The 17,636-nt window shown below is 32.0% G+C and overlaps 1 protein-coding gene across 1 annotated transcript in view; it reads left to right on the top strand.

Annotated features, from left to right (window-relative positions):
- LOC150084631 (lysosomal-trafficking regulator-like) overlaps nucleotides 1-17,636 on the top strand; it is a 686,318-nt gene that overhangs the window by 558,860 nt on the left and 109,822 nt on the right. Inside the window, exon 24 of the mRNA XM_090376308.1 lies at nucleotides 4,680-4,849. Coding sequence (XP_090232434.1) covers nucleotides 4,680-4,849 — 170 coding nt within the window. The remainder of the gene's footprint in view (nucleotides 1-4,679; nucleotides 4,850-17,636) is intronic.

The following is a 17,636-nucleotide window of genomic DNA, read 5'->3' as shown; positions in this document are numbered from 1 at the left end:
TGGATCAAATACAAACAACCTAAAAAAAGGGACTAAAAAAAATGACACAATTTTTTGAGCGCCACTGTATGTACAATATGTTATTGAAGATGTACCTTTTGTGCAACACTTTATGTATTATTAATTAGTTAATACTAATTTAAACCAAATTTAATGAATTTAATTTAAACCAGACACCTGTCTTCTTTGTGTCTCCCTGTATATCAAAACATCATATATCAGCATTAATTATGTGATAAACATTGATTATCCCTTTGTATAAGGCAATGGTCAGGCCACGACTTGAGTACTGCGTACAGAGAAGGGCAACAAGGTTCATGAGGGGAATGAAGGAATCCTCTTACCAAGAAAGGATTAAGTTCTGCATATTGCAGTGGCTGGAGACTAGGCACCTGCGAAGTGATCTGATTCAGGTATATAAGGCTTGAATGGTTTGAGCATGCTCAATTCTGATGGGATTCTTCCACTTGTTCAAATTACAAACCTGAGGGGATATAAATTGAAATTGAGGAAAGACAGTTGCAGAATAGATGTGCAGAAATTTGCCTTTAGCCAGTGGGTAGTACATTGCTGGAACAAACTTCTATCTGTTGTTGTGGAAGGTGATAGCTTAAATAAATTCAAGGTGTGAAAAATTTTTTTTTTTTTCTGGCTGATGCTACACAAGTTCATATGCTTACTTTCTTGCATTGCATACCTCTACTACTATTTTCCTGCTGAATTTTTCAAAAAAAAAAAAAAAAAACCTTATTTCTTCCTGTTTTTTTACAATTTCCTGATCTCCATCTTTTTGAAAGTAAAATGGAAGGTGATATGCACATGCGTACTTTAACTATAAGCCATTGTTTAACATCATCCTTCCTTGTACCAATTTAGTAAAAGTCAGTGAGAGATGGGTACAGAGAAATGTCATGAATATCACTTAAGTTTATACATGACGAACTGATCTTAACACAACATTTTACTCTAAGTGTTTTAATGTACAGTTAAAGTGTGGTCATTTTTATATGCAAATGCCATTTTTAAAAAATAAAATCAAATAATAATTTGTAAATTGTGAACTTAATTTTGTGTCCAGCAGACTTTCTGTCATATGGCGTATTTACTAAGGCAGTTGTAAGTGCTAGTTTCCAAAAGTAAATTAAGGTAATTGTTGACCCTGCAGGTTAATTCATTCCTAGTGCACACTCATAAAGTGGGAATTTATTTCCCATAGACGTAATTGATTTATTTATCCAAAGAATTGAAAACATAGCCTTTAAAATACAAGCAAATTATAAAAATAAAGAAATTATTTGTCATACAAATGTTAAAGAATGTTTATTCTTCGTCATTATTGACTGATAGGGGCTCACATCTGGTGAGTATGGGCTTAGCACACCCAGGGTCCTGAGCTGGATATCATAATTCTTCCCTTGCTCTTGGTGATGCCCATTTACTTCTCTCTCTCTGTCACACAGGATAATTCAGATGATTTTTTTTTTTTTTTTTTGCCTGGTGCAGCATAAGCCTTAGGCTTCCTTGCACTATATGGCTAATAAGGATAAACAATTTAAAAAAAAAAAGGTGATACTACTTACATAGTAAACTAAAATGAATCACTAGGACACAAAATGCACCTAAATAAATGCGTGAAATGATCTGAGCAGAAAGCAGCATTTCTGAAAGCAACTCTCTATACATGCAAACTCCATATCATACAAGGTAGAATGTATAAAATGTATATTTTTATAATATATAAGAAATGGTGAACATGATTTTAGCATTTTGCTGCTGTGGACACAGGAAACGTGCCAGTAAAAATAATCTTATAAAATTAACACTGAGATCTATGCTCATGAGCAGGGATGCCAGACGTCCCGCAATGCGTGGTACAGTCCCCTACAAAAGTGATTTGTCCCATGCCCCGCATAAACATTTAAATGTCCCTCAGGTAAAAAGTTATCAGATTTTGACTGTAAAATAATAAAATAAAGCATAAAAGTGATGGATGCTGTTATGAAATGTATTTCTTTCCTAATATATATGAATTTCGGACATTGGTGGTTGAGTTGCACGCTACTGCTCACGGACGTGTTAGATATTAAAATCTCAATTTATTCTAGCCTTCAAAATGTCAGATGGTGAAAGTAGTTTGAAAATTCTGGAAAATAAAAGAAAACTGTTGGTTCACTATAATGTAGATTGGGAAAAAAGTATAGTTGGATTAGTCGCGGTAGAGACGATCATAGTGCAAAATTCTCTACATGCAACAACTTCATTTTCACAATTAGTCACGGTGGTGAAAACGACGTAAGTAGACATTTGCAATCTAAAAACCACATTGCAAATGTTCAAGCAATAGCAACTACATCAAAAATTTCTAAGTTTTTTTTACCAAAGCAAAGCAAGGCTCATGAAGATGTTGCATTAGCAGAAGTATCGTTTTGTTATCATTCTGTTATGCATTCTCATAGTTATGTCTCAGCTGGTTGTGCTAACTCAATTTAAAAAAAAAAAAAATGTTTCCTGACTCTGGAATTGCAGCAAAATATTCTTGTGGGAAAACAAAAGTTTCTGCCATTATTACAAAAATTCTTGGAAAGCACTCAAAAAATTGCATATTGAAACAACTGGAGAATAATAAGCCATTTTCTATTAGCATGGACACTTCTATTAAAGGAAACGTAAAAACTTTTCTTTTGGTTGTGAGATATTTTGACGAAAACCATGGTGTAAAAACTGGTTTGATATCATTCATTTGGTTAGAAGCAGAAGATACTGAAACTATTTCAAATGCTCTCATCCAGCTTACAATAAATGAATTATCTCCCAAAAACATTACTGCATATGGAGCAGATAACGCCAGTAAGTATTAATTTTGTCAAGAAAAATAGCGTTTTCGTAGCATTAAAAAAATTTAATGAAAATATATTACCTGCCAGTTGCAATTTGCACATTCTGCATAACACTGCTAAGAGAGCGAGCTTGCAATTGTTTGAGTATTGATATAGAATCTATTGTTATTAAAATATTTAATGAATTTAGCTCTTCAACAAAAAAGATGACTGAACTAAAAGACTTTTTCGAGTGAACAGAAACAGAATGGAATGAAATGTTACGGCATATACCAACAAGGTGGCTGACTCTTTTACCGGCTATTGAGTGACTATTGACCAATTTTGCACCTATTAAATTGTATTTTATGAGCAAGAATAACATAGCACCTATATTGAGACATTTTTTTGAACATGAGCTTCATGAGGCGTATGTAAAATTTGTAAAGAATGTATGTTCAATATTTCAACCAGCGCAAAAAAAACTTAAGTTAGTAATGTTATGATTGTTGAAGTATATTCAATTATGTATAATGTAAGGCAGTCCTTGATTGAGCATAAGAATGAATGTTATTATGGAGCAAATGTTCATGAAATTATCCAAAATTGTGATAACCTAGATGCTTCAAAACAGTTTTAAATGGAAGCAAATAATTTATTTGATACGGCTATAAAATATATAGAGAAATGGTTTAATTTCAATGACCACAAATATAAAATTCTGTCTAACTTATCTTTGCATAGCATACCAGCATTTCATGAAATCGTAGAAATCACTAATGCATTTAAAATAGAAGTAGATGAAGATTTGCTCTTTGAAGAATATATCTTGAAAAGATTTATGGCAAATATAACGGATATTGAAAGGCAATTACCGTGTGATCAAAGATGGGTTTGTTTTTTTAAAAACAAATTCTTCTCCACAATTTTTAAAAATTATCGAATAAATTTTCTCTATTCCGCATGCAAATGCAACATCTGAAAGGATTTTTAGTCTAATGACGAGTGCTTGGCGTAAAGATAGAAATAGGTTGATTCTAAAAAATTTGGAGGCCTAGTTCATGATAAAACAGAATTTCGGAATGAATTGTTCGGAATTTCAATTTTTTAAAAAAAAATCAAGGTTTAGTCATTCTTAATGAAGTGAAATCAAATGATAAATATTGAATAATTTTTAGGATTATAGTATAAATAAAAGTTTAACTCAATTGTTTTTGTTGTTTTTTTTGTTAGATACATTTTTAAATGGCCAAAATGAAGTTTAGAAATTAAAAATGATATGTCAAAATCGTTAACAGAGAAAAAATTTTCTTGAGAAAAATTGCCGCAATATTTTTAATTTTTATCCCGCGAGACCTAATTTGAAATCTGGCAGCCCTGCTCATGAGACAAAACGTCCTGACCACCACTGTTTCCAAGAGTGGATACTTTCCACAGAACTTGGAATAAATTTAGGAGTGACATCACCGAGTGGCGTTGTAAATACGGTGAGAGCATGAGTAGTGTTTGTCAGTTCGTCAATAACAGGCCTGTGCAATGGGGGATAGGGATGTGGATCCGATGGGGGTTTGAAGGGAATGCTTTTGTGGTGCTAGAAAGGCAGTGGCCAACACTGCCTTTCTAGCACCACAAAAGGCAGTGGCCAACACTTGGGCAACTGTAGCCATCTGCAGGCAACTGTGACCAAGGAGAAGGGGAGAAAATACTTTTTATAACTGAAATTTATCATATCAAATAATTGATATGATAAATTTCAGCACCGCTTTTTCATCAGTTGATGATTTTTGTTTTGTATTTAATTTAGCTACATTGTGTTTTAATTTTACATGTTAGTTTAAATTCATTAATGTGATTATTTACCAGGTTCTCAAAGCATACCTGCTGAAAGCAACAGCTGAAAAAATTGAAAGTTTTCTGAAGATGCAAGGATTTTATTTATTGGCTAATCAATTGGTTCAGTATTCTGCTCATCAAGATATTTTAAATGAACTTTGTGCCTTTGTATCTTGGAATTCATATAATTTGGAACAGTAGTAAGTGCTGTTTGATGTCTTTCAAAACTTTTGTACAGGGTGATACAGAGACAGGTTCTAGCTGTTATTAATTGAGTCCTCTGAAGAACCCTAATTTGTAAAATATCGCTGTCTGGAGGAATTTCTAGTCATCTTCATTTGAGGGTGTTGTTCTGATCTCAGGCAAAGTGTGTAAGCTTTTCCCCTAAGTTAATTCTTGTTTTTCCCTGCACAATGTGCAAATTGGCCTATTTGGTCTATGAATGTATGCTTCTACGGACATAATATAATTAGTTTGAGTGTGTGCTCACATTCTGTAATACCAATATACAGTGGTGTTCAAAAAATTGCATAAATTTAAATTTCTCTGAATTTTGCGAAATTTGGCAGTATATCATATGTTTTGTAATGGCATATTACCATATTGCATCATTCAATTCTAGCAAGCATTTCTTAGATGATGTCACGTGCTGTATTTATACTCCTAACAGCAGTATAAATACAGTATATGCCATGCCATGAGCCCAATATTCTATGCTATTGCAATGACTAAGTTTTCACATTTAACACCATGTACGAAAAGTGTTGTATTGCATTCTTCATATGAAATAGCTGAAAGGATTCACTGTAATCAACAGTGGCACATTTGTTATACATATTATGAGAAAATGGCAGTCTAAATAGAAAGAAAGGAAGTGGATGTCCATGAATATCTTCTGCAGCACAGGACAGATTTCTGATCTGTCTGTGTGTCTGAAATAGAAGATACTCACTGACATATCTCAAAACAGCATAGGAAGAGGATACAACAGTAAAGGCAATTACCGTTACACTATTGAGGTGCTATTAATCCGAATATGCTATTAATTGAGCTATTAATCCTGATGACAAAAGGCATTTACAATGTGTATAAGATTAATCCCAATGCCTTTTGTCATCGGGATTAATAGCACCTCGCCCAAGAAAAAAAATCACTTTTGATGCAAACAGTGAAAGCCCATTTCTGAAATGGACAAAATGGCATGCTAGTTGGTCTGAGGATCAATTGAAATGTGTTATTTTCTCTCATGAATCAAAATTCAACTTGCATGGTTCAGACAGCCAGCAGACTGTTAAACAAAGCAGAATTTCATCCTGACTGTATCATCTCCATAGTGAAACATTCTGCATATCAAATGGTATAGGATTGTGGATTGTATTTCACATAGAAGAGTTGATAACCTTAAATTTCTGCAGGTTAAGTGAATTCTGAGGTGGGTAAGGAGATTCTTGAGACAAAATTACTTCCTACAATTAGAAATAACTATGGGGATGTTGCCAGTTGCATTTTTCAGAATGACTCAACTCCATGTCATAGAGCTAAGTACTACTACTGCATAAAATTAGTAAAAATTTTAAATTTGCGAAAAGTCACACTTTCTTAAATAAACGTAATTTATTTCGCTTTCTTTATTGTACGTAGGTGCAAAAATGGTTGAAGGATAAAACAATTTTCATTATAACATGGCCTGGGAAGTGTCCGGACCTCAGTCTTAGAACAAAAGGGTTGTTTCAGTAATGCAAAAGAAACCAAAAACCCTTAGAGAGCTGCAGGAGACATTAATCTATGTTTTCTACCATGAGATTTCCCAGGAATATATTCAGAATCTTATCCAGTCGATGTCACAACAATGTGCAGCAGTCATGAAGGTAAAGTGGGCCAGTGAAATGTTAGTGTACATGTTGTTTTTTTTTTTGTTTTATAACTGCCTGTCATCTTAATATGAACAAAGTAATGAAAGAAAATTATTTCCTTCATAGAATTTTTGTTGTTATATGATCCGTAAGTAATATGCTGTTATTTTGGAGAAAAGTGCTTATTTCATTGTATATTTACCCATAAAGCATGAAATTCAATTTTTCTGCAATTAATAGTTTTGTAGGTTTATTTTATAGCTTATGTTTCTTCAACTTTTTCTAAAAGATTAGCTGCCAGTATAAGTACAAACAACCTAAAAAATAAGGTGACACAATTTTTTTGAGCACCACTGTATATACAATACGTTATTGAAGATGGACCTTTTGTGCAACACTTTATGTATTGCTAATTAGTTAATACTAATTTAAACAAAATTTAGTGAATTTAGTATAAACCAGACCTGTCTTCTTTGTGTCTCCCTGTGTATCGAAACATTATATATCAGTGTTAATTATGTGATAACTATTAATTTTTTATATGTATAAAAATCAAAATAAATAAATAAAACTGTTTTGCTATTAATCTCTCATCTAATAAAAAGTTATACCATATGGTTAGTAAATTCATAAATAAACTAAAATAATGCTGTACTCTATTCTTGAGGATTTCAAATTAAACAGTTTATTGGACTGAGTAGGAAGTGTTATCCTACATATACTATGTTGAATCAGTTTGTTGTTTACAATGGATTCTTGATTTTCCGGGATAGATGGTTAAAAAAAAAATCACGGATAATCAATTTCCCTGTTAATCCAAAAATACAGTAAGTCCCTGACATACGTAAGAGATAAGTTCCAGCACTTCTTACTTAACTCGAGTTTTACATAACTCTGGAATGACTAATAAAATATTTCTACTATATCCCTGATATGCCAAAATTACAAAAATCATATAATATCCTCAGATGAATGAAGAAAAACAGTTACATATTTTTCAATTAATTGATTATATACATTTTTATATATTAGGTATATTTAGAGAAAATAGTTATATATTTTTAATTAGTTCAATTAAAAATTTTATTTGGGGACAGCAGAGAAGTATCTGGAGTGGCACATAAGAAAAGAAAACCTAAAAGGAAGAAAAAATGCATGTTATTGTACTGTAAAAACTGATATGTATTTTTTAGCTTTGGTTATTATAGTTGACTTCATTGGTGCCGATCCCTTCACCGCTTCTTGTATTCTGTCTTTCTCCTTTATTATTGAGTTCATCGTTCACACTGACACTGAATTCCGCACAGTACTCGTTAATGTTTGACCATTTTCAATACATCCTTATTTTAATTTTCTGATCCGAATCGATTGCTTTCCTTTTCTTGGTAGATTTACTAGTACCGCTGTCACTCATTCTCTTCGTCGGAACCATGATAACAGTCAAAGGGAAATTTTTTAGAAAGAACTTCACAGGGTTAAGGCAAAAACTCACTGTTATCATCAGACGCGAGCTCACATTTTACTAAAGCGCATTTCTGTAGGTTGCTACCATAAAACAATAAAAACAATTAGCACTTTCTAGGTTATTGGGCTTTCCTGTTAGTGCAATTTTCATTATAAATGGGTAGTAAATTTGATCTTATTGCATTTGCAATAATACTGATAGCTGGAATTCTCTGCGTTTTTTATGTTATTATGTTGAAATGTGTCTCCCCTTCCCTGAAATCTTCAATCATATAAAAAAAATCTTCTCTTGATTCCTATTTTTAAACTTGTTACTCTGTATCTCTCTTAAGAAATTTGTGCATGCCATGAACGTCGTTATTGATTGCAAAATTTACGTAAGTCAGGGACTTACTGTATCAAAAAATGTTCAGCAATCTACGAAAAAAATATGGCGATAGATAAAACACAGAAAAACTTACCACATGCTACTCACATATCCATGATGCTTCCATTTATATTTTACGATGTTGATTTTAAATCTAATAGCTTCCCTTTATTTTTTATATCACGTATGGTTTGGTCACCAACATTATTATGGTTCTTTAAAGATTTATCAGATGCACCTTTTTCAAACTTTTGAATAATTTCAAGTTTTTGAAAGTGCAACTTGTTTTCGTTTACCCATCAGTTTTGTGATTTCTAAACAAAAAAATATATATTTACTAGGAAAAAACTTCAACATCCCTGACATAAATAACGAAACGAAATTTTTCTTTTTGTCGTGCGATGGAATACAACAATTGACATGATGCACTAAAACAAACTAAACATTTGTTTTCCTTTTATTATTATATTTTTTGAGCGTGGGATACGAAGACGGTTGAATGATAATAGGTAAATTAATCTCCCAATGTCAACTTTATAACGCTGCTTCTTGACGCTTATTTACAACTTGCAAAACATCTGTTTATGCCTATTCTAGTTATTACTTGAATGTTATGATTTCTGGTGATTTTTTTTTTTTTTTTTTTTAATTTGGAGTCTTGAAGTGATCCTGTTAAATCGAAAGTCTGCTGCAATTTTTCTGGTCAAGTTTTGGTATCCATTATTGACGGTTAAAACTCCAGTTAACACTTGGAAAGTATCATTTATTTCCTCAAGTTCAGGCAAAAGTTAATGTTAATAACATTTTCACCGATTTGTTTATTGACTTAGGCGGTTTCTTTTTATGCATTCTCCAGAATTTTTAGGGTTGATAGCAGATACCAAAACTGAATTTTAAACATTATTAGTTAGTAGAATTAATTCAATTAATTCTTTTCATCATATATACTAGGTGTAGAATAATCTCTCCTATTATTCAATAAAATGTTTAAATTGTAGTTCCTGATATGGGGTATAGTTATTTTAGTTATCTGTTTTGGATATTAATTTATTTTCTTTATTTTCTATTTATTTTATTTTTTTTTTGTTTTCACTGATTTATAAATTTTCTAAATTTCATAGTCTGTCACATTTTGTATTATTCTGAATTAATTTGTGATTAGTAATTATATTTTAAAAATGACTAATTGGAATATAATTAAAGCTGCACTCCATGACAGTATCATCACTTCATTGGAGAGGTCTGGGGTCAAATCTCATCTGATACTACAGGAATTTAACCCCCCCCCCCCAAAAAAAAATGTAGTACACAAGGAGATCTTGATAGTTTCAGGGAAACGGTAAGGATTTCTAGAAGGCAATATTTTGGAATCTTTCTATTGGGATAATGAATAATTCAGTTATATCATATATCGTTTGTCTTCATTGTACAAATGATATATGGGATACAAGCACAAATCTTATATGGAAATTAGATAAAGAATGTATAATAAAAGCCACAAATAATGTCATAATGTTAGGGAACTTCTTTATAGGAAAGTTGCCAAAAACAAAAAACAGGGCAAGAGAGCTAACTGGTTTGATAGAACAGAAGATTAAAGCTTGTTGCACGTGAAGTGTGTCTGGAGGTGTAGTGATGCGGCAAGTATAAGTTGATGTGCAATATGTCATCAAAAAAGGATTAGACAGGCAGAAGGTGAAAATAAGAAGCTATTTTCAAAGTGAGCTCAAAATAATCATAAACAATTCTACTTATATCTATCTACTAATAAGGTAAGGGTAAACCAGATAGACTCTTATGAGGGGAAAGTAGAATGATTGGCAATCAACTGAATTGGCTCGTGTACTGAATAAGCACTTTCATTGATTTTTTACAAATATGCATGTTGAATCAAGTGGACACCATATGCAGTGAGCTAGAATATAAGTGATAAGGTGATCATGGATAGGGTGAAACGAGTGATATGAAAAATGGTTGTACTTCCTTTTTTTTTTTTTTTTTTTTGTAATAGGCAAAAACAAACAAAATATATTGGGAGTGCTAATATGTAAATAGTAACGTAATAATAATTATAAATAAACAGAAAAATGGTTGACACTTCCCTTTTTTTTTTTTTTTTTTTTTTTTTTTGTAATAGGCAAAAACAAACAAAATATATTGAGAGTGCTAATATGTAATCACTAACGTAATAATAATTATAAATAAACAATTCAGTGATATGTAAAAATTTATATTTTTGATATGCAATATAGTTTTTTACATTTACTGTGACACTGTAATATTGCTGCAACAATAAAAAGCATACTTTAAGAATTCATTTGAAATTTGTAAATGACTTTAAAGGTTTAATATGCTATGCAGAAATTAATGATTTGTAAAGCAGAAACGTACACCTGAGTTAAGATAAAAATTTCTGTTATGATAATTCTCCTCTCCCAAGGTTAAGAATAATTTTTGAATTGTGACAATATGGAAAATAACTACAGGCAGTTCTCGCTTTATTATGAGTTCCCGGGTTTACGAGTTTTTTCCCTCAAGTATCAACAAAATCAAAAATATGAACATTAATTGTAAAAAATGAATGTTAAACATTCATAAATATCACATTCCAAACCACATGCTTAGCTATACAAACAGGGTACAATACAATATTAATCAATTAACAATATTACAATATTAATCAGTTCCAGAGACACTATCGTATAATTCAAATACCGTAATGTGTACCCAATAACACATGGTTTTTTTGGTAATTCATTTCAAGATTTTGGAAGGCGAAATTTTCGTTGTATAACTAAGCTGTTTAACTCTCTAAAATATCATTTTTAAGGTCACGAGCATGGCCTTAATTAAGGCCATATAAAAGGTCGTGAGCATGGTTTGTAAATTGTATTAGTTACCAATTCAAATCATTAAAATGCACTACTGCACTACACTTTCATCGTTATCATATCTTCCGTTATAAGAATCAATTTTAAATGCCTTTGTGATATTTTTCTAAAGCACATTTCTGAAGGTCACGACCATAAAACAATAAAAAGAATTTGCACTTTCTAGTTTATTAGGCTTTTCTGTTACTGCAAGCAATTACTAATATGTAGTGCAAATGCATCATTTTAGCATAGCTATCTATCAAAGTAATTAAATTGGCATCGTTTTGGTTATATCTCATATTGTGACTATGTTATCTATTCGAAGTGTTATTTATTCGAGGTAGTACAATACCATGGCAACTCGTGAAGGCAGTCACAATATGAGATATAACTAAAACGATGCCAATTTAATTATTAATTTAACTACTTTGATAGATAGCTATGTTAAATTGATGCATTTGCACTAACCTACATATTAGTCATTCTACTTCGTAGCATGAGGCCTTTGCCCTTAAATACTTTTATAGTCTATGCAAGCAATTATAAACGGGTAGTAAACTTTATGTTATTGCATTTGCGAAAATACCGATAGCTGGAATTGTGTGGTTTTTTACATTATTATGGTGAAATGTTTTTGCCCTTTACTGAAATCTTCAATCATATAAAAAACATAAATACATTTTCAGAATCTTCTCTTCATTCCTTTTTTTAAGCTTCGTAAACTTGTTACTCCACATGAATCGTGTTAGTTGCAATGTGTGTCTGGCGTTAAAAAATGCTGATCCATGCAATCGTGAAATTTATAATAAAAGAGAAGATTATCTTCGAAACAAATGCATCTTGAAACATTTCTGAAGAAGACAACTTGTGCAACAAACGAGTGCTGAGCTAATAATGAGTGATGAATGAGTGTGCATTTAGTCGACGATGAAGAATAAACATTCTTTAACATTTGTAAGTTGTAAATAATTTGCTTGATTTTACAGGCTACGTTTTCATTTCTTTGGATAAATCAATCATTGTTGAGAACGTAACCCCTATTTTTAACCTTATGGAAAATAAATTCCTGCTTTACGAGCGCATGCTAGGAACGAATTACCTCACAAAGTCGAAAACTACCTGTATTTTATTCATTAATCACTGAATTGAATTTTTAGCTATATAATATAAGCTTTTAAAGGAACAGGGTATATGGAAGTAATGTCAATTTTCTTATGAAATCATGTAATGTGGACAATGCTGTTTTTGTCAATTTACTAGTTAGTACTAAGTTCACATAGTGCAGACTGTGTTTTACATCTGGCTGTGAGAATAATAAGAAAAATAAATAAACCACAGAAAATAAAACTTTCCAAATCTTAATCCTTGATTATTGAAAAAACTTATCATTAAGTGAAAAAGGAAGGTTGTCATGCCATTCAAGAATACCTGAACTTTCTTAGTATATATTATTTGTAGATCATATTATAAAATATTTTACAAAAACAACTTTAAAATTATCTGTCACTTTTATTTGCTTTAGTGGAGGGGTGGCCAACAAGTCAATCCTGATCTACCAGTAGATCGTGGCTTTAATTTCAGTCGATCACGACGAATTTTAAATATATATAAAAATAGATTAGTCAAAATCTAAATGTTGTTATTATTATGTGCCCCACTGCATAAACAAATCCATTGAACCACACGACCACTTTCGTCGCCGCGCAGCTACTAGGTTTGTCTAGTGAGAATTCATGCAGTTCGTTGTGGAGAGCGTAGTGTATGTGTTGAATTCTTATTTAAGCTTACTTAATATTAATAACTGGACAGTACTTATACGTTAATTTAATACCCTTTGATTTAAAATGAATACTACGAAAAAAAGTAAAATGTATCATTTTCATCAAGTGTGGGAACTAGAATACTTTTTTGTAATGATAAAAGAAAAATGTTATTTGATTTGCAATGCTTCCGTGGCTAGACCCAAAAACGGAAATTTAGAAAGGCACTTCAGTGCACTCCATAGTAAATACTATCCGGATTTTCTGCCTAATAGTGACCTTAGAAGAAAAAATAAATTAAAAGAACTTAAATCCAGATTATTCGCACAACAAAATTTGTTCGTGACACCTAATTTACAATCTAAAGCAGTAACTGTTGCATCAATTAAAGTGAGTCATCTTCTTGCAAAAAAATGCAAACCATTTTCTGATGGTCAATTCATCAAAGCCGCATTTTTAGAAATAACAGATTCTCTTTGACAATTTTAAGAATAAAAATGAAGTTAAAAGTGCTCTTCAAGATCTGCAATTATCTCGAAATACTGTGATGTGACGCATCGAAAAAATGAGCAAAAATGTGCTCATATTACTAATTGTATGTCCTTTTCTTTACAACTCGATGAATCTACAGACATTAGTGATACAGCTCAAATGCTCATTTTTATTCATATGGTTTTCGATGATTCTGCCATCAGAGAAGAACTGCTGGGTATCATTTCGTTAAAAGAAAGAACTAGAGGTCTTGATATATTTAATGCATTCAAAAATTTTATTGAAAAAAATTAAATTACCACTATTTAAGCTCGTATCAATAACAACAGATGGAGCTAAAGCAATGACAGGGCATCTTAACGGATTCATCGCATTGTACCAAAAGGAAGACGAATTCCCAGATATTTTAAGTTATCACTATATCATCCACCAAAACGTGTTAGCCAGCAAGAGATTAAATACTAAAAGTATTATGGACTTAGCTTTCAAAATCGTAAATTCCAGAGGACAATCTTTTCAAAGGAGATTTTTCAAAATGCACCTCGACGAAAATGAACCAGATCTGATCTTATATACAGATGTGAAGTGGCTGAGTCAGAGTAAGTTTCTACAGATTTCAAAATTTGCTGAATGAAATTAAACATTTGTTGATCAAAGGGAAGATTATCAGCAGCTACAAGATACGGTGCGGTTTTGTGATCTGTCTTTTTTGGCAGATTTTACCAGTAAATTAAGTGATCTGAATTTGGAATTACAAGAAAAAAATTAAAATGTGGGTGACATGATTAGTAGTATTTGTGCATATAAATATCAATTTTTGGCAATGGCTAAGGATCTCAAAGAAAAAACATTCAATCATTTTGCAAATATGCAAGGTCATTTGCAAAAATATTCTGTTTTCGAATTTAATAGTGAGAAATATGTTTCTGAAATTGAGAAAGTTGTGGATGATTTTGAAACCAGATTTAGTGATTTTAAAACAATTGAAGACATTGTTCAATATATATCTTATCCATTTCATGTCGACTTAGATACAAAACAAATTGCAAAAAAAATCGCTGAGATTTTTCACACTGAGAAAATACTACTTGAAAATGAAATTAAAACATTGCAAAACGATATATTCCTAAAAGCTAGGTCATCAAAAAAATACTTTTGAAAATATGTTTGCCGAGAAAAATACTGTAAAAAATGCAGTGAACTTTTAAATTCCTGTTTTGGTTCCACTTATCTATGTGAATCAGCCTTTTCGTATTTGAAACAAACAAAGACCAAGAATCGCTCTACTCTTACGGACTTGCATACAGAAGATCCTTTACGGTTGGCCTTATCACAGTATATTCCCGATTTTGAAAGCTTGTCAGATGACATGAAGACACAAACTTCACATAAATTTTTAATTTAAATACATGTGAATTTAAAGAATTCTGAATTGTATTTAATTTTAAAATTTATACACAACATTTTTCAATATGTGTTGATTAACCTTTTTACATTGAAAATCTTGAGATGGTAGATCGCAGCACATTTGAAGAAAAAAAGTTGTTCTTTTCACAGATTAAGTTGGCCTCTCCTGCTTTAGTGTATCTGCTATTATTGTCTTATAGTGTGGATAATGAAATGCACTCTAAGACATTGAAATTGCAATACCCTGAGGTTGCTAGATTTGGATGAATATTTGCATGTTGAATCAACTTGATGATACATACAATCAAGGCATTGATTGTAAAAGTCATATGATCTCAGTGACAGATAAATGTTACCGTGAAGCTTGGGCAGTTGTATTTGTTGGTTATGATGCCTGTGTGGTTACTGTAGAGGCAGGTCTTCATGCCCACCTGTCTCTGTTTATCCCACACATTAGCAAGCTCACGTGGAGTGGTATTGCAATAGAGCAGTATGGAGACCCGAATGCAATCTTTTGGTTTTCATTAATGACTTCTGTTCCATCTTGAGTGCAGATGTTATCTATATTCATATGTGGCAGTTATGTGCCAAGGGGGTCTGAACTTTCCACTTTTCACAAATGCTACCCAGAACAGGCTGCAAATTGTATAGATATGTCAGCTGGTCCTCACTGGTAACTGTTCCTGGAAGTTCAACAGCCCAGGGGTACATTGACAACGTTCTCTAACCATTGTGCTGACTCTGCAGCTGACATCTTAATCAATGTACCATTGCATTGTACTTCCTTGCATGTTTTTGTACTCGGTGATCTTTTCAACAGGATAATGCCCATCCATGTATTATTGTGATTTCCATATAGTGCCTGTATCATTTGTGCGTCATGCCATTATCAGCCACATGCATGGATTTTCTTCCAGTAGTACATGTGCCCACCCTCATATTGTTGTGATTTTCAGTGCCATTTGAACACACAATCATTTTTAACTTTTTAATCATTACAATCAACAATTACTAAATGTGGGAATGGATTTCTTCTACCATATTCTTTATTTGTTATTGTTGCACACATACATTCCACACATGTTCCAGGACTTATCCCTGATATGGAACATTAAGGACATCATCCCCGGCCTAGTAACAAGATGCCTAGTGAGGATGCTTCATGAAATATTCACTATCAACTACATGATGTTTTTAATTCGTCTAGCAGCATATATTATCAATTTAGGACCAAAATGTAACATATACCAATATAAGGTATATTATGTCTATATAGTGCATGTATTCACAGGCTAATATATATGTTGTGTGGGCTGGAAAACTCAGATTAAAACACAAAGAAAACCTCATCCTTCCACCTAAGGTTGGCTGAATACAGCCTTGATTAAAGCAGACTTTGGAAATTTCTCCTCTCATCTATAAGAATCAAACCCAGATCATTTCGAACAAATGACAAGTGGTGAGACCACGCTGCTGTCATAAAAGACCAGTTACCTAGATAGGGAAGAAGCATATAAATTTTTATTTATTCTGTAACTGTTATTAATTTCATTCTCACATTTTACTTGTATTTACTCCAGTTATCAGCTGAATCTCGAAGTGTTGCAATGTTCATGTCTCAGAGTGTACATTTATATCCTACTGCACATAATTTCATTGGCACCTCCATAGCCAGGTGGGCAGGAGCAGCAGTGCGTAGCACACATTTCTTGATTAGACCGGGGTTCGAGCCTGTGATCACCAAATACGGAAGATGCGGAAAGGTCAGGTAATGACCACCGCATATCCCTGGAGCAATATGGCCTTAGTTGCTAATGCTCCTAAAAACCAAATAACAAACAAACATAATTTCATTAACTACGAATTGGGTTCAACAATGAAGTAGAAAAATTTATACCTTTTGAGAAAACGGATAAGACTTTTTTGGAAAAGTTTACCATTTTTTACTTGTTTTTTAATGTGCCAAATTTTATTTAATAAATAGTTAATAATCATGTTCATTAGAATATTTTTAAATTTAACTAATGATGTAGTAAGTTACAATATAATATTCATAGTGCCATTTTTATCAATGAAAACTTATCCTTTTGAGAAAACGGATAAGACTTTTTTGGAAAAGTTTACAACTTTTTACTTAATTAATATGCCAAATTTTATTTAATAAATAGTTAATAATCATGTTCATTAGAATATTTTTAAATTTAGCTAATGATGTAGTAAGTTTCGATATAATATTCATAGTGCCATTTTTATCAGTGATTTCAGCTTGTATATTGTATCTCATAATCAGTAACTTGTAAAGTAGTGTGTCATAGTAATAATTGTAGTGTTTTAGTTGTATTAAAAAGCTTAAACATTCTGATCAAGGCTGGAATTTCTTTTCTTTTTGGTTTTAGTTAAGAAAGTAGAAATTAAGCAGCATTATTGAGAAATATAATTGTGTAACAAATACTGTGTAACAAAATATGAAATAGTGTTCATTGATATACTCTTATCCTAAAGTTTATGCAATAATTTTAAATGAGTCTACAATTGTGACTTGACAAGAGCAACAAAGCAAACTGCCCAAAGTAGTGGGAATGTTTCACTCAGGAAAGAACTGTCAGTGGCAGTTCACTTGTGAATCCAGCTGCATTCGCTGTTATAATCATGTCCTCTTGCAGATATACCTCTAGAGTAGGACATGATTTGGCTGGGGAGGGTGACTTTTTTTATGATTTTCAGGGAGTGTGAGGGGAACAACTGCCAAGTTAGCATTCAGATAAGCTTAT

Source organism: Mastigoproctus giganteus, chromosome 6 (genome assembly GCF_048544385.1).
Source record: "Mastigoproctus giganteus isolate SK-2022 chromosome 6, ASM4854438v1, whole genome shotgun sequence".
In the NCBI taxonomy this organism is placed as follows: domain Eukaryota; kingdom Metazoa; phylum Arthropoda; class Arachnida; order Uropygi; family Thelyphonidae; genus Mastigoproctus; species Mastigoproctus giganteus.
The sequence above is the reverse complement of the archived record's forward strand: the minus strand, read 5'-3'. Positions and strand labels throughout refer to the sequence as shown.